Raw genomic sequence first — 23,789 nt, 5'->3', positions numbered from 1 at the left:
TCATAGGAATGTAATACAAAAAACGGTTCTGTAGCGAGCAGCAAGTACATATCATAACGTGAACTGGCAGGTTATTACATATTTCAGATTCGGATTGGAGCAGGATCAATACAATGGCGGCTGGGAGAGAAATGAGGCATAGCAAAAACGGTGATTGTGGATGTCAAATGTTCGAAGTTTTACGAGTTCTCATTGTTCTTTGTGGTCTTTCGTTGGCGCTGTTGAGCACCGGCGGTGGAGCTACGAGTCCAGCTCTGTTCTAAGTTCTGCGTTGCAGGGCACGACCCTTTCCTCGCGTTTCTGGTCGGTAAGGTCCTTTTCGCCCTGTGTCCTTTGAGGTGATTGTCAGAAAGTTCCGATGGAAGAAGAGCGTTCAAAACAGTCCATAGGGTAGGTCAGAGGAAAAAGGGGGATGGAGCAAGGCCAAATTGGGAACAATACTAGGGGAACGAGAGACTTCAAATAGGCGGGCGTGTGACAGAATTCAGAGAGCGGGGACTTGTCGACAGGCACTGGACGTCGAGCAGGGGCATCAGGTCGACCCTTTCTTTTCATGCTGTCGAAAACAGTGCCTCGTCCTGCAGCTCTTTTCTGTCGTGGTCTCGCCTTGGCTAATGTCGCAGGTGTTCCTTAGTCTGCAGTCAGGCCTCGTGCTCCCACATCCGGTCCTTCTCTCCTCCAACAGCAGTACCCTTAAACAAGTTTGAAAAGACAGTCTTTAGAAAATTTGCAGATGGAGATAATCAAAAAAGTCTATTTCTCTCCCAGCTCCAGGCAAAGAATGAAAATGCTCGTTCTCACAACTGGCATATGAAATGACCGGTGACGGGCCTGTTGGATTTACTTATGACTTTCCTTCATAATTAGTTCACGACAGTTCATCTGATGGTGACCCACCTTCGTGAGACGAACCTGGCGAAGATATGCTGTTCTCTAGAGTTTTACATTTACAAAGGGTACTGTGAGTCATCAACATGGTACTACACAGGTATTTTGCTGAGAGGCGAACATGACTAAAACATCTCCTTTCTATAGATGCATCCTGCTTTTAAACTACTACGGGGTTCATTTCGGTTATTTCTTTACCTTGGGCTAATCTGTTAACCTTGTAAAACATCATTCTGGATCCTACGTAACCTTTTACAGCCCGATTACTTAATCAGGAAGGACAGGGGTTTTATGGGAAACAACCAGGGACATATACAGGGGAGGTAACGGGGGTGATCATTTTTTCGGCTTGGGTATTGCGACAATTCGGGGAGGGGAGGGTCGCGTATTCTGAGGTCCTTGTTTTATACTATAGGAGCCGTTGACATGTAGTTCCCTTATTTCGGGTCAGATTAGGGAACCTCTGTCGTCTTACCTGTCCTTTCCCTTACGGCCCCACCTGGGTTCATTGACTTCTAGCGGAAAAGGAGAGGTAACGACGCGGTCTCAGGGTGATTGTATTAAAGACAAGTTTTTGTGCAAATACTGACGGTATTTGAAGCCAATTAGGTGGGGTGCTAGGGGTGGCAGTCTGCCAATTTCGGGGCTAACCACTCGGAAGAGTGGGAGTGCAGAAATAGAGAGAGAGAGAGAGAGAGAGTGAGAGTGCAACGGCAGGCTAAATAGTACACGTGCAACAGAGAGGGTGGCAGTGTATTCAAGAAAGGCTATTTAGTGCATTACACAGTAAAGGGCATTCGCGGGTCTGCGTTAGGATCTTGTAATCATGCAGTTTGAGCATTAGACAGGGTAGAGGGGACGCGCCTTGAGAAGAAGGAAAGAAGAAAGGAGGTACCATTTTGTCGCACTTCTCGCATTCTCGGTCCTTCGACCAGTTGGGTCGACGCCTCAGTCACACACACACATTCCCTCATAGTTTCGCATCATACGTGACATGGGTTCATTCGTCCGGTCTGGTTTAAGGGTGATCACTTTGTATCAGGGTTGTGCTAATTTTTCGGGTTTGTTCGGTACGTGAGTAGTCTGCAGGCATGCTTAGACGCCACCTTGCGGCGCTAGTCCGTTTCGTGCATTAGACATGGCAAGGTTTCGGATCTTCGCCACACCTCGGCTGTAATCTCTGATGTAACCTGCAGAGGGAGGAAAAAGGGGGGGGGGGTGGGAGACAGCATTCGCGCACATTCAAATACATGGATTCATAAGTCCTTTACTTACCTCTTACTCGTCTTTCCTCCTCGGGGCAGGGTCCCTGGGGATATGGTTTCTGGAGTCGAGGGGGGGTAGTGTGTTCATATAGGTCGTGTGCGGGGAAACGTAAAAAGGAAACCAGAGGTGCCTAGTGCGAGGTATCTAGTCAAAAGGATGTATCTCACTATCGGGGTCCTTAAACCTCTTTCAACGCTGTGGCGTTCTAAGGTTCTTCGGTTCTTGGGCCCCTGATACTTTGGAACGTGGTACTTTATAATATTTACATTATTTTATTTCTCCCTCCTTTTACATTCCCTCATTTACACCGTTCGTTTTACCCATCCTTGGAAGTCAAGGTCTTCCTCTACGCGAGAGTTCATGGGTCAGTTGCGTACTTTGAAGGCGGAGTGTCGTGTTGTTGATCCGATCCGTCCTCCAGGGCTGGGTAACCATCTTCCTTTAACCTTAAAGAGAGAGCAGAGTAGGGTGCACAGAAAAAAACTTTCCCACCGATCCCACATTTTTTTAAAATAAAGCATGCAATACCCGTCCATAGTTCCAAAGACTTTATTTTGCAAAATCATTTCAGCATATGGATTATGAGGGTGCGGTCGTATTTGGCCGGTCGTGGCAATGGCTAAAGTGCATACAGTGGGGGGTTTCGCTTGCAGCAATAAAAACATCGGAAAGTTTTACTCGTTCATTTGTAAGTAACTAAAACGTCTATTAATTGGTTGGGGGTTCGGGGGCATTTATTTTCCTATATGCATACCGTACGTGAGCGTCGTAAATGAGGTTTACATCAGTTATAAAAATATAATACATTGTACATTTGTAATCAACATTTGTAACGGGGATCCTTTCATACTGTTCGTCGTGTGAGTTCTCCTTGTCTTTTCTAGCCAAGTGTACAAAGGATCATATAAAATCTCAGAACATCAAGTTTATATTAGTGCGAAGGAACACCACGAGGTGTTCGTAAGTTCCGATTGATACCAGCGCCATTTTGGGCGGGGCCGGCACAGTCCGGAAGCAGCATCAGGGGGAAATGTTTCCATTACTGGCAGTTTGGACCAGAGTCCTTTTCGGCAGTTCTAGAATTCACGCTAACAGAAGGTGTGGCAATGTCATGTTTGTTTCGTTGGCGATCAAGGCAGCCGTCCCTTACCGGAAACCTGCAAAGGCCGAAGGTTCCGCCGGGGACCTTTGTATGATCTTCAAGGCTGCGGAGATGCTGTCGGAGATGGGGGCTCGTGCTCCATGGGACAAATGTTCGAGTTATATGGCTGGCCAAAGTTACTCTAGTGGCCGGGGCCCGCCTTCCAGCGGATCCAGACGCCATTTTGAGGCCCTACAGGGGCCACTCTCGTCGAGTTTGCAAGAATGGAAGAGATCCTTCGGAGTGAAAGGAAGAGGTCCCTGTTTTGTGTAAGCGGGACGTTCAGCTGGGGTGCAGCTGTGATGCCCCCACCTGGGGGGGCGAGGGAGACTCGTTCACATCGTCTCCTTCTCCCGGTGCACTCCATGCCGCTCCTTTTCATCGCCCCGCATGAAGGTCTCTCCACATCCGGTGTTCCCCAAGTGCCACCATTGTACGTTCGGTGCTGCGCAAGTACTGGGGTGCCACCATTGTACGTTCGGTGCTGCGCAAGTACTGGGGTGCCACCATTGTACGTTCGGTGCTGCGCAAGTACTGGGGTGCCACCATTGTACGTTCGGTGCTGTGGAAGTATTGGCACCATCGCCTGACTGGGGGTGTTCGGCGTCGGGCCGGGGGCTGGGAAACCTCCTCTCGGTGGAGGTGGGAGAGGCTCGTCCGCGTCGCCTCTCCCTCCCAGCCCAACTTGGACAAATTGTTGTGGAGGTACGTGCAGGACATCCCGCCGTCCAGGACTGCTGCGGCTGTGACGGAAGAGGAAAGGAAGAGGTGCCTCGTTCTCCTCTGGACATGTGGCGGGACTACCTTAGTCTTTCCAGGCCCGTTGCGGCCGGCCAAGGAGACATGTGGCGGGACTACCTGCAAATGCCCAGGCTGCGGGCTCCTGCCTCTCCTCCGGCTCCCCCATACGTTAAGATTTCCTGACCAAGAGTTGGCGGCCGGGCTCGCCTTATATGGGTTGCCGTTGGTTGGGCGTAGCCGTAACCCTGCCCTACTTTGGAAGGTTCCAGAATGGGGGGGGGGCGAATGTTCTGTTTGACTTTCATTTTCTACAGTTTATCGTTATTATTCCTTGTTTGTTGTGTTAAATTAAAAGTTCAAGTTCATTAATGGTCTACGGATTTTGTTTTACCATTTCTTTCTTTCCAGGCTGCTTTTATGCTAAGTTTCTGCTAACAGAGGTCGAGTAACACGGAAACACGTGTAGAGGGATGACGCAGATTTGTACATTACATACACACAAACTCAGACGGGGGACAGTACAAGTACGACATACAAAGACCCAAGACAAATATAAAAACAGTTATTGGTCATAATTATCTCTTTCCGTCTGTGAATTTTAAACGAGGCTGGGTTCCCGTCTTGACATTGCCCGACCTAGGAGAACTTGAGCATGCCGCTGAGATTTTCCTGGCGAAATCTGTGCCATCGGGCATAATCAAACGTGGTAGTTCTGTCTGGTCTGTCTATGTAAGTCGGGTTCTTCTTTGTCTCGCGCCTTTTCTCGTACTGTCGGTCTGTCGTTCTTGTCGGCCCTTTTTTACTCACGCTCAGTAGAGTCGGGCATTGGGCTTTCCAGTGTCCGACATACCTACAAAAAGCGCATTGGTCTGACCCTAAGTCTGGTCGTCCTTTGCATAGTGTCGGGGGATAAGTCGTGGGTAGCGGTGTCCTGGGGTTGTCCTGTCGGTATATTTCTCTACTTTGTTTGTCCTCGTCTTTTCTCAGTCGTTGCATAGCCTCTCTGCGCCACATACCGAGACTGTCGAGCATAATTGGCGTTGTCTTATTATTTCGAAGGGCTATTTCTAACGTTTCTATTTTATCAAGGTCAAAGGATCCTGCCAGTGGCCACTGTTTGTCTTGACTCTCTTCGGTATACCTGTGCCATAATTTATTATAAGCTATGGTGACTAACCCATAGTTTATGAACATGTCCTTATTAGGGGTGCCTTCTAGTGGAGCTATATGGTCCACCTCTAACACCCGGTCCGGGCTAAACAGGCTATTTATCAGTGGGGAGAAGACAGACATGACGGCTCGTAACGAGGGACTAAAAAGTCAGCACTGCCTATCTTATCACTAGGTGCAAAGACTAGACAGAATATTTCTATTCTACGTTGTTTGCAGGCAGTGAATACCTCATGGACCAAAAAACCAAAAGACCGATAAATAACAATGGGGAGAATGAGTAGGACCGCAAAGATCTGCGTTACCTACCCTTTTCACTATCTGCAAAAAGGGTGGTCACTTCCCTGTTTGCAGACAGGGAATCTCCAGGAAACAATATTTTTGCGAACAACAGTTCAGTTTCAAGCAATTATTAAGTGGGGGAGAAAGAAAACAAGCACGGCTGCTACCCTACCTATCCTCCACTGCTTGCAAAGAGAGAGAGCCTGTTGTTTCTCCGTTTGCAGACAGTGAATCTCCAAAATAAAAAATAAAAATAAAACGAGCAATACTAGTATTTTTGAACAATCAAGCAATCAAACAAATTTTTTCGCAACTTGTCGTGGCAACACGACCTTACCCGGACCATGTGGACAGTTTCTTGTCTTCCGAATCCAGCGCCCGATCGTCCTCTTTTTCTCGTATTTCTCACGGCACTCCTGATGGTTCCCAGTCAGGACCGTAGATCACTCGAGAGAGGTCTGTTCGGAACTAGTGAAGTTCGGATGATCGGCTGCCAGACGAGGGTCTATTGGGCAAGAGCTCTCCCGATCGTTGCAGTCGTTCACTCTGTCGTCGGGACCTCTCCCACTGGATCCACGAGTCGCTGATGGGCCCCACGCTTGGGACGCCAATTGTAAAAAGTTCAATCGGGTCGGGGACAATCGATATTTGCCCGGCGGTATTGCCTCTGTGACCCTCTAGTTATTAAATCAAATGAAGAGGCAGGCGCTGGAGACTGGAAAGCAGGAAACAAGGTTTTTTTATTCTCTCCGGAGGAGAACACAACGAAACGGACAGAAGGTATCGTTCTGAGGTGCTCTAACTGTATTCCTGAGGCCTGGCCTCTTATACACACATTTATGACTTTATTGTAGATTACACATACATGTTAAAGCTTTGATGTACGGAAAAGACATTCTCGGAACTCCCCTTTGGGCCCGTTCCCATACACATTTACAGTTGAAGTCCCCACCCTAGTCACAACAGGTGATGAGCATCGCGCAGCTGGATAATCCGCCGATTCACGGAATGTGGGGGGTTTGATCGGGTCTCATGGGGTGGGGGCTTTGATCAATCCGGGGATTCTTTGATGGGGGAAGCTTTCTATTGTACGGGGAGGGGCAAGGATGGTATCGGCAGAGCTGGGTGTCGGCTTGGGAACGGGGAGGACAAAACGGGCACACGGGGAAAAAGGGGTTTGCATCTAAGGGCCGGAGATCATGAAAGGAAAGCAGGGAGGTGTCGCGCTGGGAACAGGATGAGGGCCTGGGGCAGAGCAGCGCCGAAGAGGGGTTTATGACTCAAGGCAGGTGCAAGCAGGGGGTGGTCAGCGTGCAGGCTTAGCGAAGGCAAAGGGCTATGTCAGGGGCCAGCGGCATGCAAAAGGGTTTGTTCTGATCGGGGCATCTTAAAATGGCGGGCGCGCACGACAAAAGTGTGGCATCAGGGGAAGAGGCAAGATGGCGCAGATAATGTTCACCAAAACGTACTAATTTTCAACAGTGTGGCACTTGCAGACCCTGGCCTCTCATGCAAAGCCTGACACTTGGGTGGTAGCACTGAGACACTGCTGCTCACTAACACGTTGATATAGAGCATGGCCAACTGGAATACCATAGCTGAAAATTGCCCATCCAACGCCAGGAGCTACCTCCCCTCCACACGGTGCAGACTCTTCTTAAGCCTGGATTGGGCTGATCTTGCAAGATTGTTGATTGACTCCCGGAGCCTCGGGTATCTTGTTGTTTGTTCCTTCCTCTTGGTTTCATAGTTGACTGAGGGTTGGGTATGGGTGAGGGGCTTGTTCCCATCTAACTGCATGCATTTTGCTACTATGATACTGCATGCTGTACCCACTGTACTGGCTGCTTCTGTACTTGCATACTGTTGAGTGATTTCATCTTCACTCTATTGGCAATAAAAATTGTTTATAAAAAGTGGTAAAAATGCTCAACCTTGAACTTGTCATGGGGGCGTGGCCAGCAGCCGATGGAAGCGGACGCAGCCTAGCGAGGCTCCCGTCCCGCCGCCCGGTTATCTGCTAATTTATCCTGCCTGTGACTCGGGATCCCCGCTCCACCTGGGTACTGAGTCCGCACCTGCTCCGCTGGGACACCCGGGCCGGTGGGACTGCTGCGGAGGCGGTGGCGAGCCTGGTGAGAATTGAGCCGGCCGCGGCCAAGATGGCGGCGCCTCGAGACCCGGGAGACACCCCTGCAGGCGACCGCTGACGGAACGAGCGGCCGGCGGGCCCTGGCTGGGGGTCCTGACGTTGCCCGAGGGTCGGCCGACCCCCGCTCGAGGTCCGGAGTGGGGCGCGAGACGGCCGGCGGAGGAGCCCGGAGAGGCCCCGCCCCCCGCCCAAAGCTGCTGTGACTCCAGGCCCCGGCTTTGGGGCCTGTGGAGCGGACGACAGCGGCCCATCCGGGCGAGAGGGAGGAGACCCGGTGAGGCCTGGGACGTCGAGACCTGGGGTGAGGAGGGGAGCGGGCCGCCTTGGTGCCGGGCCCTGGAGGGTGACAACGGAGCTCCGCCTCCGCAGAGGACCGAACTGGAGGCCCCGGCTCCGAGGCCTGCCCCGTGGATCTTGGTGGCGCCGCAGCCGCTGCGGGCGGGACACATGGACCGGGTGCAGGGGGTCTAGCACGGTGAGAAGACCCTGCCGGACCGCCGAGTCTGCTATGGTGCCACAGAGAAGAGAAGCTCGGCAGCGTACTTGCCCTGCCTGGCCCAGGGAGCACCGGGAACATTGGACACCCAGTGAGGAGGTCGTCCTCCCCGCCACCGGACCTGGCCTGAGAAGCGCGCCCCCCCCCCCCAGATACTGCACCGCACCGAGTACTGAGAGATTGACCAGCGACTCCCTCCTGTGCTGGAGCCGGGGTTCCCCCAGTAAAAAATGCTGAGACATTGCTTTGGAGGGGACCTGCGACACTCCTCCCAGTGGGACCCCGGTAAGTGTTGACCGATCCTGGTTACACCCTGTGTCCTGCCCGCCGGGACCGGCCTTCTACGAAGCTCCTGATCGTACCCAGCACTAGAGCATTGGCACCGCAACCGGGGACCCGAGGGGCTGCTTTCTCGGCCCGGAACTGAGCCACGGAGACTGCCCCATCACAGGGGTTTTTTCCCCTCACCGCGTGCCCCCGGGAGTTCGACCCGCCGACGCGGGGGCGATATGGGCAAGCCGAAGGGCCCCAAAGGGGATGGGCCCCCAACTACGGACGCGTCGGAGGAACCCGTGCACCCTGCGACGGACCTACAGCAAATGCAGGACAGGATCCTGGAAGCCATAACAGCCACGAAAGACGCCCTGCACCATGATATAGCGCAGGTGTCAGAGGGGTTGGGGCTCCTGCGGGCTGACCACGGGAAGCTATCGAACAGGGTCAAGGAGGCGGAGACCACCCTGAGGGACCTGGCGCCAGCGCAGAAGGTGATGGATGGGAAACTAGCAGACGCGCTCGACCGGATTCAAGCGCTTGAGAGAAGGGCAGAGGACGTGGAAAATCGCAGTCGCCGGAACAACGTGCGCCTCGTGGGCCTTCCGGAAAAAACAGAAGGGACGGACATGGTGGCCTACCTACAGGAGTGGCTGCAAACTGTGGTGGCCCCGGAGGGGCTGTCCCCGTTCTTCACACTGGAGAGAGCGCACCGGGTGCCGTCGAGACCCCCGAAGCCGGGACTCCCCCCGAGACCTGTGGTCATCAAACTGCTCCACTACAAAGACAGAGACTTACTACTGCAGCGGGCGAGGGAGCAGGGCCCATTCCAGGTCGACAACAGCAAGGTGACGCTGTTCCCGGACTACACATTCGAAACCCAAAGACAACGCGCCTCTTTCCTTTCTCTGAAAAGGGAACTCAGAACGGAAGGCATACAGTACTCATTACTATTCCCGGCAAGACTCCGGGTGCTGGTCGACGAGAACACCCTGTTCTTCCCGACATCGTCGGAGGCTTGGACCTGGTGGGACACCTACAAAGCTGGCACAGATGGGGCCCGGTTCCGGGCTGAGGAGGAGCGCCAGGGACAATCGCTTCGGCGTTCGAGGCGCCACAGAGGGCGTGGAAAGGGCTTGAAGGGACCGACGAACTTCCAAACGGTGGACGAACGGAAGGCGGCGCTGCAAGCGGTGAAAGAAGTGTCGGGGGCGGCGATGGCCCATTCGGAGAAAGGAACGGGCTCGGAGGACCAGGGCACGGGCTCGGACACTGATCGCTCTGAACTGGGAGGAGCCAGGGGCCCGAGGATCACGCCACAGACATCGGGGGAAATCGTAGAGGGTTGAACTTCTGGACAAGGTACCGAATGGGGCTGAGGGGGGCTCGCTGAGGTCGTTGTTGCCCTTGGAGCAGAAGGTTATGTGACTTGATTGTTTTTGGGACCTATTATGTGTGAAGGGGCAGGGGATTAGGGTACAGCGCTTGATAGACCTAGCGGCTTGTTGGCGCACCACGCGGCCCATAAGGCCAACACAGCGTTGACTGTGTATTAGTCTTTACGTGAGCACGTTGCTCAATAGTTTGGATGGGAACGATTCCTCTGAGGTTGGATCCCGTTCTGGGGGAGGGTAGGCCTGGAGAGGTTGGGTTTGCTCTGGGGTTGACTTGGGGTTGGGCAGTTAAGGGCTATTTGGAGAAGGGTGGGGGGGGGGGTCGAGTCAGTGATCAGGATGCAGCACACCAGTAATTCTCCTTTCCTCCATCGGGACAATGGCTAATGTGGGATTGTTAAAATGTGTATCATGGAATGTACGGGGCTTGCACACTATGGCGAAAAGACACAAGATCCATTCATACCTGGTTCGTAGAGGGGTGCACATAGCATTTCTGCAAGAGACCCACTTAACCAAAAAGGAGGGTATAGCGCTTCAGCGCAGGTGGAGAGGTCATTTGTTCTACACTGTGTACTCCGCGTTTGCTAGGGGGGTGCTCATTTGGGTTAAGGCGGGAATCCCACTTCAGGTGACTAGGCACACGGTGGATCCCAATGGGAGGTATGTGGCTGTTGGGGGACTACTGAGAGGACGACATATAGTGCTCTGTAGCGTTTACGCACCAAATACGTAACAGGCGACTTTCTTTACAGGTCTCTCCGGGGGGCTTGCGGGCTATCTTACTATATCAGTGCTGATGGGAGGGAACTATAATTCCGTAGAAGATGTTACGCTAGATATATCGCACCCACCACTCCGCACCTCCCCTGTACACCGGTTAGCGAGATGCAGGGCTGACTGGCAGAAAACATGGGCCCTGACTGACTGTTGGCGCTCACAGCACCCCACTGAGCGCGATTATTCATTCTACTCCAGTATACATGACCTACACGTGCGACTAGATTCATTCCTGTGCTCCCCCCAGGTGCTTGCCGCAGTGACCCGAGCGGAATACCTAACACGCACATTGTCTGATCACAACCCACTCCTCCTGACACTGAACTGGGTCACTGAACCCCCCAAGGTTCCGACGTGGCAGTTGCGACCCGACACACTAGATGACCCACCATTCAGGGCTGAACTCGAGGAGCGGATTGCCCGGTATTTTGCAGAAAATGAGGGTACGGCTTCCTCAAGGGCGGTGGAGTGGGATGCCTTCAATATAGTGGTGAGAGGACACTGCATCGGGAAATATGCGGGAGTACGCAAGACATTAATAGATGACTTAGATAAGGCTGAGCGTATTCTTCGGGAGGTTGAACTAGATCGACCGAATCGTCCTGAGCTGCAGGAGAAAATGAGAGGAGCACGGGAAGCGGTAGCAGTGGAGATGGAACCCCTCCGTTGTTTCGACCATAAGGTATACCTAACGCGGACACTAGCTGAAGGGGCCAAGACAGGGACACTCCTCGCTCGATGAGCGAAGCCATAATGATCCCCTTGTTGAAGCCTCGTAGGGAGAGCACAGACCCGGCGTCCTACAGACCGCTGTCGATGCTCACAACAGACTACAAGATACTGAGCACGGTGTTGGCCACCAGACTACTAACTTATATGCAGGAGTTGGTCCATACAGACCAATCTGGCTTTATTCCCACGAGGAACACAACGCACAACATTCGCAGATTACTGCGATTGGTGGACGCTCCGCCGCCTGAGGCGCGATCCCCGGTGGTGTTGGCGGTCGACATTGAAAAGGCCTTTGATAGCCTTGAGTGGCACTACCTGTACACGGTAATGCACACCTTCGGCCTAGGGGAGGGATACATACAGTGGACGAGGGTGCTCTACTCCTCGGCGAGAGCGAGAGTGAGAGTGGGATCGATGGTATCGGATCAATACGAGATACACCGTGGACCAGACAGGGATGTGCGTTATCCCCGCTGCTGTTTGCGCTCGCGATAGAACCGCTTGCGGCTCAGGCTCGGAAAGGGGTTTATTACGCTGGGCTGGCGCAGGGGGGGGAACTCCATTATATCTCCCTCTACGCGGACGACCTCCTCCTCTTTCTAGACAACACCGAAGAGGCGGTGGCGGGCGCTGAGAGTTTGTTGGAGCGCTTTGGTGATATGTCAGGGCTGCGGGTGAATTGGCCGAAAACCTGCCTCTTCCCGCTACGGAGGGAGGAGTCATGCCCCTCACTCCGTCAGACGCTGCGATGGGAACCACGGTGCCTGGGCTACCTCGGAGTGCACATTTACCACGACCCGAAAGACCTTCTGGACGGTAATGTGGGCCGATGTATCAGCTCATTGAAGAGCTGTATGTCCTTCTGGGCCACCTTGCCGCTCTCCACGGCAGGCCTGGTGGCTGTTCTGAAGATGATCGCTCTGCCGCGTCTCCTATATTTTTTCCGATCCCTCCCGGTATGGATACCCGGCACGATTTTCAAACAGCTGAAATCGGCGGTGGTGCCCTTCTTATGGGGAGCTGGCAGACGTAGAGTGGCTCTGACGACGCTGACCCGCCCGAAGGACGGGGGGGGGCCTCGCGGTCCCAGACTTTGAGCTCCATTATTTAGCGGCTCAGTTACAATTCTTCACGCAAAAAGGTCGCAAGGGTGTATCGCGGCCCGGAACAGGGGAGAGAGATCGGCACACCCCGTCATGTCCTTGCATATATCACTCTCCAGCAGAAATTGCTTCTGAGAGAGCTCTCCCTGGAAGAGCGGACCCTTCGCCAATGCTGGAACAGATCGCAGAGGCGGACCGGTACCGGGCACCCGTATGCACCGGAAATCCCTCTGGGCATGGTGACGGCGCTCCCGCATGGCGGCGAATTGTCGAGATTACATCTTTGGGAAGAGGCGGGACTGCAGATGATAGGTGACCTCTATGAGGATGGGGAATTATCCCCATACCAGACGCTGCAAGAGCGATATGACCTCCCGAGGGGGGACTACCTACTGCATGCAGCAGTGGTGAGAGCCATACAGGCGCATTGGGGTGAGGGACTGATAGAACCTGCTACATCACTAGCGTGCCAGTATACCATGATGGCGGCGGGAACGGTTAAGGCTGTTACGTGCCTTTATCGCAGAATGCACACGGACGCCCTACCTCCGCTCACGACACTTAAAACTAAGTGGGAAGCTGACCTCCAATTAGAGATCCCAGACACTACATGGACACAATTACTACGGCGAGTCAAGAAAGGCACTAGGAATGCGCGCTTCCAATTGATACACTTATTTATACTCCATCGCGCGTACCTCGCACCATACAAGATCGCAGAGTATTTTCATGTAACAGATGCAGCATGTCCCAGATGCACTCTTGCAGGGGCTGACCTGGTCCACATGTTACGGGGCTGTCCGGGGCTGCAAGTATATTGGACGGGAATTGAGGAGACCCTGAACACCGTTACTGACAGACAGTTACAATATAATAGCGCAGTGTCCATCCTACATTGGTTCCCACACACATAGAAAAACAAACTGACAAGTAAATTTATAGATATGGGACTATTGATAGCCAAAAGGGAGCTGACCAGAGGGTGGAAATCGAAAGTGGCACCGACACACAGGAGATGGGTGAATGAATTTCTCAAATGGGCGACTGCGGAGAGCACGATACTATATCAACTGGCCCGCCGTGGCTCAAATGACAAGGCGCAGGAAGTTGCAATGCTATGGGAAACAATGGTACAGGCGCTGAGAGATAGTCTAGCAGAGGAGGAGGAGGGGGAGGAGACACTAGACGAGACGCCCCGAACAGGTTTAGACACGCCGACGGCCAATTCACCAGATGCACACAGACAATAAGAAGCATTGCCTCCAATTTCTTCTTTTCCCACACTATGGGTATCCCGTTTGCACCGATCACTGACGCTGACACAGGGAGGGACGGTTGGGGGGTGGGGAGGGGCCTAAGATCAGGGTTTCTAGAGAGGGTTACATACATCACGATCAACCCGACAGGGTGGTGACACACTCCATACATAAAAGCAGAGCAAGGAGCTCCTGTTGAGCTTACAATAGGATCGTTCTCAGTCCACAAAGTGATCGATATGGTGAAATAACGCCGCCCTGCCTCCGGGATGTGGGCTGAATGGCTGTGTATCATGAAACTGGGAAACGACTATGACAGATTGCTACTGAACTGTATGGAGCTCACTGTATAACTGAATGTTTTACCTAACCCTGCAATAAAAATTGTTTTACAAAAAAAAAACCTTGAACTTGTCATGAAGCCTCCACATAGTCTTGTGAGACTGGATGTAGTGTTACTTTACCCCCTCTTTAGGTCTCGCGCCTAGCGCTGCAGTGCGCAGCCTTGCTCGTGCAGTGAGAGACCTCTTGGCGGGGGTTTCAAAACGTACCCAGGAGTCGCACATGCTCGTGCGTATGCTTTTCCTTTTGGCCCACGCTATTGGCCTTTGCGAGCGTCTTTTTATAAAAGACCGCACACAATTGGCCAAAGGCGGGCGCATTGCTCCGCCCATGGCCTATTGGTGTTGGTTACCCTCACTGCTTCATGTGGTTTCAATTATCGTGCCCAGACACGGGCGTGATAATTGAAACCACTTGGCTCGCTGTGGCGCGCACACCACTCGTTTATATAGATCAAATCCATAGCGGGAGTGAGGAATGGTCATGGTACAGAGACGGGGGCTTTAAGATTATGTTGGATTTGCAGTGCATCAATCAAAACACATCAAGTAATTTGCGATGGTGAGGTTGGCCAGATTCTTGAAGTAGGCTGTACCACGGCCTGCCACTATTTACACAGGACAATGACGTGCGCCAGTTTCTACATACTTTGGTTTTCTTGAGCAGGTGTGGTGCACTGCGCCTTAACCCAGTCCCTTTAAAAACAGATTAAGTGAGCAGGATCCAGATTTAACTCCAGCGCCTCAAAATAAGAACAAGTAGGCTTCTTGCTTATTGGTTTCAACATTTCCATATGTCTTACTGTTGGCTGCTGGACAAGGTGCTATGTTAAGGCCTAAGAATTAGACCGTTGTAAAACCATAAGTAACAGAGGAAGAGTTCGCCTTTTAAGGCACAGCTTCAATCCAACGTCTCACTGTTCTTCCAAAACGGTCAAAATATACATATAAAATGAGCCGTGGAAAGATCCAGGTCATGCCTTTCGAGGGCCCACCACTTCCCCACCCCAACAAACACTACCGGGTCAGGTGAAGGGCCTTTCCCTGAAAAAATGTTTGGAGACTGCATGGTGCTGTGTCTTTTGTGTACCGAGGTGTCTTCGGGACACCTTGTGGGTTGTCAATACGGCCAGATATAGAACCGGCTCTTGCATTCAGGTAAGTAATTCATAACCCGGTGGGCGGTGCTTCGGGCCTCAAAGCAGACAGTCCTATTGACAATACAACAGCCAACTCACTCCCTCCCGCACTCTACAAAGAAAGCTGGCCCACTCACCCCACGAGGGGCAGCGGTCTCAGCGCTGCCCGGGCGCTCGGAAGAGGAAACCGAGGCCTCTGTGAACTGGCTCACCGATCATGTGCAGGAACGGTGAGGGAGAAGGCGGCGATAGAAGTAAAAGACGGACACGTCTGCCGCAGTCTGTCGTCTATTTCTGATGGCTCTGCCGCCATCTTTGGGTGGTAGCGTATTCTAGCCTGCCTTTTACTAGATTGGAACAGTATAGCAAAACATCCAAGTTTATAATGAACATGATTGTTCTCTGCTCAAATTGACGATTTTTCAATGCAGCAACGAAATGTAATTAAAAACGGAACAATTTTTCTCTCCAAAAATTCGTCTACTGATTTAATTTTAATTATGCTTCTAAAACGTTAGAAGGAATAGCTGGCAATAATATGTGATTTCGCGACAATTTCGTTCATCCGTTTGTACCATGAAGTCACTGCAAGATGGCCGCAACCCAAGAAGTTCCGGAGTGCACGTATCATCGCTCTTCCTCTTCCACTCAAGTTTGCAGCGCTATGCATACCTGAATACCAGGTAGTTGAGTGTGGCTTGACGGTATGTATGGTTTTCTGGATTTCCATAGTTGCCAAGACTTAAGTTTCCTTATATGTGAAATGTCTTAGTGTGTTTATGAGTGAGTGCCACTTTACCGCTGGTAAGGTCCCAAAATTATACTTTGTCTGGGCTCTGCTGTTAAGAGCAGTCTAAAAACTGTACGTACCACACCTGAACAATGTAGGTAAATAAATAAAACAAGCAATAGCAATGCCAATTAATCTTACCTATGTGAGATCTATTAGCTTTGTCAATGTTTTCTAAGGCATGATGCACAGCTGCTGTGCAACATGACTTAATGTCAAGAAAAAAATTATGACGTGTCCATCGTTGACCTTGTCATAGAGCGTTTTTGTAAGTTGTGTTGCACAGCAGCCTGTGCTGCAGTGCATATATTTGAAACAAGCATTTGCAATGCAATAGGTCTCGCATTTATGCGAGTTTAAGTTATTGGCTTTGTAAATGACAATGCCTTTTATTTATGTTTTAAAAACTAAAACCTGAATAAAAGACATTGTCATTTACAATGGCATTAGCTCAAACGTGCATAAATACGAGACCTATTGCATTGCAAATGCTTGTTGTCCCTTATACTGATTATGCCAAGTTGGTATTACAGTTTTAGGTTGGGGATATTTGTGAATCTGCATGGATTTACGCTTGTCACTGCCGTAATTGTATACAGAAATTGTTTGGACAGACTTATTTTGACAGCTTATTTTTCTGGCATAAAACTTTCAGGATTTGATCTAGTAATCAAAAATATTTGTAGCCAACACCAGACCTATTGGCTTTGGCAATGCTTGACCTATCTAGAGGGCTGCATGGCAGGAGGTGGCAGGCTGCTGCCCAGTGCAGACATTTGGTTAGGAAGGAAAATGGAGCCACGTGGGATCGATATAGGACAACAGGTGGGATTTCCCATTTTGCAATATTTGTTTTAATGATACTAACTAGCTAGTCTCTGTGTGCATCGTTAACGGCTTTAGTTAACGATGTACAACAGAGTATTTAAAAAAAAATACTGTTATAGCCCTATAAAAATGTGGCCTGGGTGGTAAATTCCGCTCCGCTGTGGGAATTTGCAGAATTTTGGCAAATCTGCGTTCCACGGATAATGCAGAATTGTCAAAAATCCTGCCATCCACGGCATAGCGGAATGTTTTCCTTGTTCGCGCTTTCAAAATGTGAGTTTGTGTGCGCGGGAGTGAATTACCGGGATCGCTGCGTTCGCTGACGTGTTTTCCTATCCGTTTGCGTGCGCTACGCGATTTTGGTTGCATGGCTGCGCGATCCCACAAGAGTGTGCGATCATGAATGCGTCATTCGGACGCGCCATCGGACATCTGCGTTTGCGAACAGGAAACACGCATCGCGAGCGGGCGGGACAAGTGAAACAAGATGGCCGCGACCGCATGGGCAAGTTCGCGAGATATTCTGATTGAAGGTTTGTGGAAAGTGAGTGCAGAACTCTGTGTGTGTGGCGTTGGCGTTCTGAAAGCAGCAATCCCTGTATGTGTTTTTATGATTCTGTGTTGCAGTGTGCACTAGCATGCATTTGGAATAGGTGTAAATTATGCATTTTTGTGTAATGTGACACATGCTGTTGTGTAAAATTATTCGATCGTATTTAGTGCAGATGTTCCTTCAATCAACCAGTCTTTTACTTTTCTCAGTGCACTTTTTGGTTAGTTTGTTATTTCAAATTATCCTACGCATGTATATTGCGTTGGGATGGGTGTGAGAAGGTGTGTTTGCTAATTAGGGTACGTTGTGAGATGGTGGTGTTGTGATGGGATGTGGTGTATATGTGTTGGCGTGCCCAGTTGTTAAATAAGATCACTGTGTTGTATGTTTGTTTGCACAATAATATGTGGAGGCGGGTGGAGGCCAGGAAGTCTAATTAAAGTTCGGCTGCTTCTCCAGTTTCCCTAGTTTTTGTTTACAGAGCAGACCGGAAAGTTGATCAGTCAAGCTTTTGCTGCTTGCACGCCCCTGTCACGACTGTGATCTACATACTTCTGATTTTGTGGCACTTCAAGGCCTGCAAGGAGAGCTGTTTGTATAAATAGATCTTAAAGTGATTTAGTTGGCTGAAGCGAGACCATACCCAAATAAAATCTAGAGGAGATCTATGTTTGCCCCTCAAACTTTGATGGGGCCATCATTTCTATATCCTAATATTCCAGGAAGGCTTCCAAAACCCCATCACACAACATAAATCGTATTCTTCCAAAATCTATTAATATCCGTTCTTTTTTTCTTGGTGTAGTCCTTTCCCTCGTCTTTCGGTTGCGGCATTCACATTTTGAAAGGAAGAGTAGACGATGCAGTACCATTAAAAGAAGTTCATGCCCAATGTTAAACATTGCACTGTCTTAAAAATAAAATCATTGAACTGCCTTTCAAAAAACATCATTGTAATGCCTATCAATGTGTTGCTTTTATGTGAAACATATTAAATATTGATTCATCAATGTTTTTTTGTTGTTTTTATAAATATTTTTTTTCTGTTTTTTTTTCTGTATCCAGCCTGTGACCTGTCCTTTCCTGGGAACAAACTGGTATCCGGAGACCACTGCAAAATTACTGTAGATGAAGAATCAGGACTTGTATCATTGGAGGACACGAGGTAATATCAATGTGCAGTTTCACAGACCTTATTATAACTTTACTGCTTACAGTCCAAGGGCTCCCTAATGAAGTTATAGCTGTCCGCTGGAATCATCGAAAGCTCATGAGGATGTGTAAAAACATATAGATGAGTGAAAGGGTAAATGGATGGATGATGGATGGGCGGAAGAGTAGCTGGCTGAGTGAAAGGATGGATGTGTGAAAAGGAAGAAGGATGGAGTGAAAGGATGTGTGGATGGATGAGAAAATGGATAGATGAATGAGTGAAAGAGTGGATAGAGGAATGGCAAAATGAATGAGTGAAAAGATGAGTGTAACGATGGATGTGTGATAGGATAGATGGATAGATGAGTGATAGGGTGGATGAATGAGTGAAAGGGTGGATGGGTGAAAGGGTGGATGGCTGAGTGAAAGGATGGGTGGCTGAGGGAAAGGATGCAATGGTGGCTGAGGGAAAGGATGCAATGGTGGCTGAGGGAAAGGATTGATGGATTGATGGATTGATGGATGGATTGTTGGATGGGTGAGTGGGTGGGTGCCCGGCTGAGTAAAAGGGTAGGTGAATGGGAATAATGAAATGAGCTCAATCCTGTCAATGGTCTTTGCTGTGTCATATGTGCAGGATGACAAAAGGGTGGGTGGAGTGATGGATGACTGAAAGGATGTATGGATAGGTTTGATGGATAGGTATGGAGACCATTGAATAGTTTTGATTATGGATGGAAGATCTACTACAAACAGATTAGGCTCATACGAAGCCAATATTATGCTCATAAGATTGAGCACGCTCAGAACTCACCACACAAACATTTTCATATAGTGAAATACTTGTCCTCCTTAGGGCGTGTCTCTCCTGATATCGCTCTCTCAGTGGAGAAATGTAATGTGATCGCCCATTTAATTTTTTTCCAGACAAAATTGCCAAGATATATGAAGCTTTTCCTAAAGAAGCCAGAGAGACTCTCTACCCTGAAACCTGGCCTGCGCGATCTAATCCCACCAGCGGGTTCCTTAGCGCCGATATTCTATACCAGAATTGCGTATGCTGGCACTCAAAGTGAAATCAGGCTCTCTACGTGACCCAGCCCCACCCTCGATGCTTGAGCAGGGATTGGAGGCTATACTACCTAGACTATGCGACCTACTTAATCAATCTTTTAAGACAGGCCAAGTTCTTCAGAAGTGGAAACGTGCAGCAGTGGTGCCCCTATTGAAGAAGCCAACTCTGGATCCGGCTGAACTTGAAAATTTCAGGCCCATCTCCCTGCTTCCGTTTTTAGGTCGAGCCTGGGCAGTGCATGCGCTGCTCTGCGAGCCATGCTGTATTGGAATATTAACTTGAAGCCCCGCCCATAATTTTCATTGGCTTTTGTCATTTTCCAATGCAAACTGTGGCTGTTCATTGGTCAAAAGGCTTAGTAGTCCCGCCTTAGTACCTTGTCTCATTTTGTTACTTCTCATGGCGACACTCCCTGTTACTTGTGTTGTTGCTAGGAAGGCTTTAATTACATTCTCCGAGCACTATTTCTATTTCGTGTAACGGGTTTAACATGCCTGCTATAGGTGGGTCTTTCAGACTTCCCTGGCATCAGCAGTGATGATGTTCTAAGGCTAAAAAAGCACCCCGAAGCTGAACAAAATGCCCCATTACTAAAGAGCCACTATGATAAATGCACGTGCAGAAGCCTCGTGTGAAATGAACAGCCCAGTGGCAGGAGCACGAGCGTGTGAGCGTTATCTTAGGACACCGAGCAGGGAACTGTCCAGAGCTCTGTGCTGGCCCCTTTCCATCCATCAACAGCTCGTAATGCAAGGAAAAAAACAGAAGGGGCTGAGCTACTCGCACATGGTACTGTGAAACTTGAGTGCTCCAACCAACTCTAGCCGCTTGTTTAAATTGCCCCATGCCGCACTTACACTTTAATGGCACCCGCGCCCCTTACCTTAAACGAGCGAGTCTAAGGAAAGGGGCGTGGGTGCCATTAAAGTGAAAGTGTGGCACTTTTTTTGTCAGCTTGACAAAAAAATGCTTTTTTTTAAAAAAGCGCACAAGACCGTGCTTTCACTGTAATGGCAGCCACACCCCTTTCTTTAGATACGGCTTGTCTAAAGAAAGGGGTGTGTCTGACATTAAAGTTAAAGCGCTGCATGGGCATTTTTACAAACAATCATTTGCAACCCAATAGGTGTCACATTTACGAAACTCGTAAATGCGAGACCTATTGCATTGCAAATGCTTGTTCTCTAAAGTGGTGGAAAAGCACATCGATCAACAGCTGATGAGTTACATCGAGGCAAATTACTTGCTACACGAGACCCAATCAGGGTTTCATCCCCAGTATATGTTATGTTATGTTATGTTATAGGGGGGATTTTTATAGCGCTCAGCTACTCCGAAGAGTGTCCCGGCGCTTTAAGATCCTCAGTGGCACCGAAAAAAGGAGAGCAGAAGCACTTACTGAGAGAAGAGCAGAGTCTTGAGATCCCTCTTGAAGGCCAACAAATTGCCATTGGTTCTAAGGGAAAGGGGTTCCACAACTGAGGAGCAAGGCATTTAAAGGAGCGTCCGCCACACCGGGCGCGCCGAATCGCTGGTACGGCGGCTAAGGCCAAGGTGGAAGATCCAAGTGATCTGGAAGGTTGGTAAAAAGTCAACCGTTTCCGAAGGTACCTGGCACCCAAGCCGTGCAACGCTTTAAAGGCCATTGTCAACGCCTTGAAAACAATATGCTTTCTGATTGGGAGCCAGTGGAGGGATTTGAGCAGAGTACTGGCACTGGCTCTCCTAGTGAGGCCGAAAATGGCTCGCGCGGCAGAGTTTTGGACAACTTGCAGGAGTGAAAGGAGAAATTCTGGAAGGCCCAGATACAGTACGTTGATGTAGTCAAGGCGGGAACCTATCAGTGCCTGCACCGTTACTCTTCTGTGGTCCAGCGACAATAGGGGCAGAAACTTTGTTATCATCTTAAGGATGGCAAAACATTTTCCAACCAAGCCAAAGTCCTGAGCTTTGTATAATACCGATTGTGCTCTGCTGCTGGCATCCGAATCTCTGACTCCTCGCCGATGAAGGCAAAACTGCAGCACTGATCATGCTAGATTTAAGTGCAGCTTTCAACACCATCTCCCACCGCCTTCTAGTCGAACAGTTGTGGTCATGCGGTGTTCCAGACCTAGCCTTAAAATGGCTGATTTGTTTCCTCCAGAATCACACTTTTCGGGTGGGCCAACAGTCCTGTTCTACGGAGGGTTCTGCATGGCTCAGCTCTGAGCCAGACACTTTTTAATCTGTATATGCGCATCCTTGCTGATGTGATTAAATGTCATGGCATTAAAATTGTGTCCTCAACATTGACACACACCTTATTTTCACCCTGACACAGGATGATGGTACCTCTGCAGCTTGTTTTCAAACTTGTCTAGTCAGCCTAGCAGAATGGATGGACCATTTGTGTCTCAAATTAAATGCTGAGAAAACGGAGGTACTCATTCTGGGGAAACAGCCATCTATCTGGTCCACGACATGGTGGTAGGATACTTTAGTCCCAGAATCAATCACAAAACAAAAAGTATAGAATCTTGGATTCTGGTTTGACAACCCCTCATGTTTGATAACCAGATATTTAATCTTGGGTGAGTGTCTGCTTTGGCATTTTGAAAATGCTACTCAAGATCGGAGGTCTTCTTTCAGAAGCTGCCAGAAAGGCAGTGATTCAGGTGCTTCATGTTTCTAGATTAGACTATTGTTTTGCACTGTTCTTGGGCGCTACCCAAGGCAGGCTAAAAATTCTCCAAAGGTACAAAACGCAGAGGCACGTTTTCTGCTGGACATCCCCAGACGCACGTCTCCAGGTCCTGCACGTACTAAACTTCACTGGCTCCTGATCCGTAAAAGAGATCCCTCAAGGCTCTTTGTTTTTGCCATAAAATCTTAAACAACAAATGCCCCTGCTAACCTCAGGCATTGATCAAGCCCAATAGACCTAGCAGATGTCTCAGACCTGCTGAAACAGGGCTTGCAGCAGTTCTAAGGGTGAAGAGAGCTCGGATGGGTGGTCGCTCCTTTAGCCCCCTTTACCCCAAGCTCTGGAATACCTTTCCATTAGACCTGAGGAAGGAAAGTTCAGAACCGAATTTTCGGAAAAAACGTGAGGCCTGGTTTTTAAAACAAATGTAAATAGTTTCTTCTTTCTGCAGGGCTTGGCGGATAATTTCCTAGTGCGGGGACACTGTTCGGAGTAACCAAGAGCTTTATACTTTTTAAATCAATCAGTCATGGGTGGATGGATAAATAGACTGACAGAATTGTGAAAGACTGAATGATGGAGGAAAGAATGAATGACAAAATGTAAAAGTGAAATGGATAACAGTGGGTGGATGGAAGGATGATAGAATGAATGGATAGATGCTTGGATGGAAGAGACAAGAGAGCTCTTCAGGGGAGGGTCGCGATGACTTGCTTAGCACCATGACCGCTTTGGCTCAAAGTGGGGGACATTTTAATTTTCTGCCTACTCCCATGTCTCTTGTATCAGAATCGAATTTTTTATGTCCATGGCCTTATTGATTGCAATGAAAGAGACCCAGAATGTCGGCGTTGTAATTAAGCTATATGTTAGTAGGTGTATATCACCAGCCGCTGTTTATCTGATTTTAGACGCATCAGAGCTTTCTAGATGCCATGTGAAACAAAGAGCAGTTTATCTCAGAGAAGGGTGAGACAAAGAAGTCCTCTCTTTTGATTCTCACCTCTGTCACTATAGGGATTTTGGAGGGGCAAGTTTAGGCTTTCAAGTAGAATTGAACTGTTGCTCCACGTTACAGTAGTGCTTAGAACAGTTTTGGTTTACCTCTAGTGAGCATGATTATTTCATTCATGTATCTGTATTTTTATTTCTGATTAAAACACCCATCACATCATTCGAGTCTAAGTAGTGGGTGTCAATAGTGTTTGTGCTCGATTTTGCATTGTTTTCTGCATTAATTTCTTCTTAATCAGTGTTTTTTTCTTTGCGTCAGTTGTTCCAGTTTTTAGGTGTCGGCTAGCGTAGGCTGCGCACGAGCGCGGTCTCGGTGGTGAGATTTAATGAGATTGAGGTATTTTCACTAGCGAGGTTTTAACCCCCGCCATATTTTCCATTGGTTGGCGTCACCGTTCATGCTAAACGGTGGCCAGCCAATGGAGAAGAGGTCCCAGTGACGTACTTCTTTCTCTTTAAGCCCCGTCCTTTTCAGACTGGGTTCCTTGACTTACTGCTGTGGTAAAAGCTTTCTTATCTTCTTTATGGGGCCATCTG

The 23,789-nt window shown here is 49.5% G+C and overlaps 1 protein-coding gene across 2 annotated transcripts in view; it reads left to right on the top strand.

The window, feature by feature from the left end:
- Positions 1-23,789, top strand: part of CHFR (checkpoint with forkhead and ring finger domains) — a 234,947-nt gene that overhangs the window by 63,249 nt on the left and 147,909 nt on the right. For both annotated transcript variants that reach the window (XM_078667904.1, XM_078667903.1), the window contains exon 3: positions 18,391-18,490. In XM_078667904.1, coding sequence (XP_078524030.1) covers positions 18,391-18,490 — 100 coding nt within the window. The remainder of the gene's footprint in view (positions 1-18,390; positions 18,491-23,789) is intronic.

Source organism: Lissotriton helveticus, chromosome 11, assembly GCF_964261635.1.
Source record: "Lissotriton helveticus chromosome 11, aLisHel1.1, whole genome shotgun sequence".
NCBI lineage: Eukaryota > Metazoa > Chordata > Amphibia > Caudata > Salamandridae > Lissotriton > Lissotriton helveticus.
The sequence above is the reverse complement of the archived record's forward strand: the minus strand, read 5'-3'. Positions and strand labels throughout refer to the sequence as shown.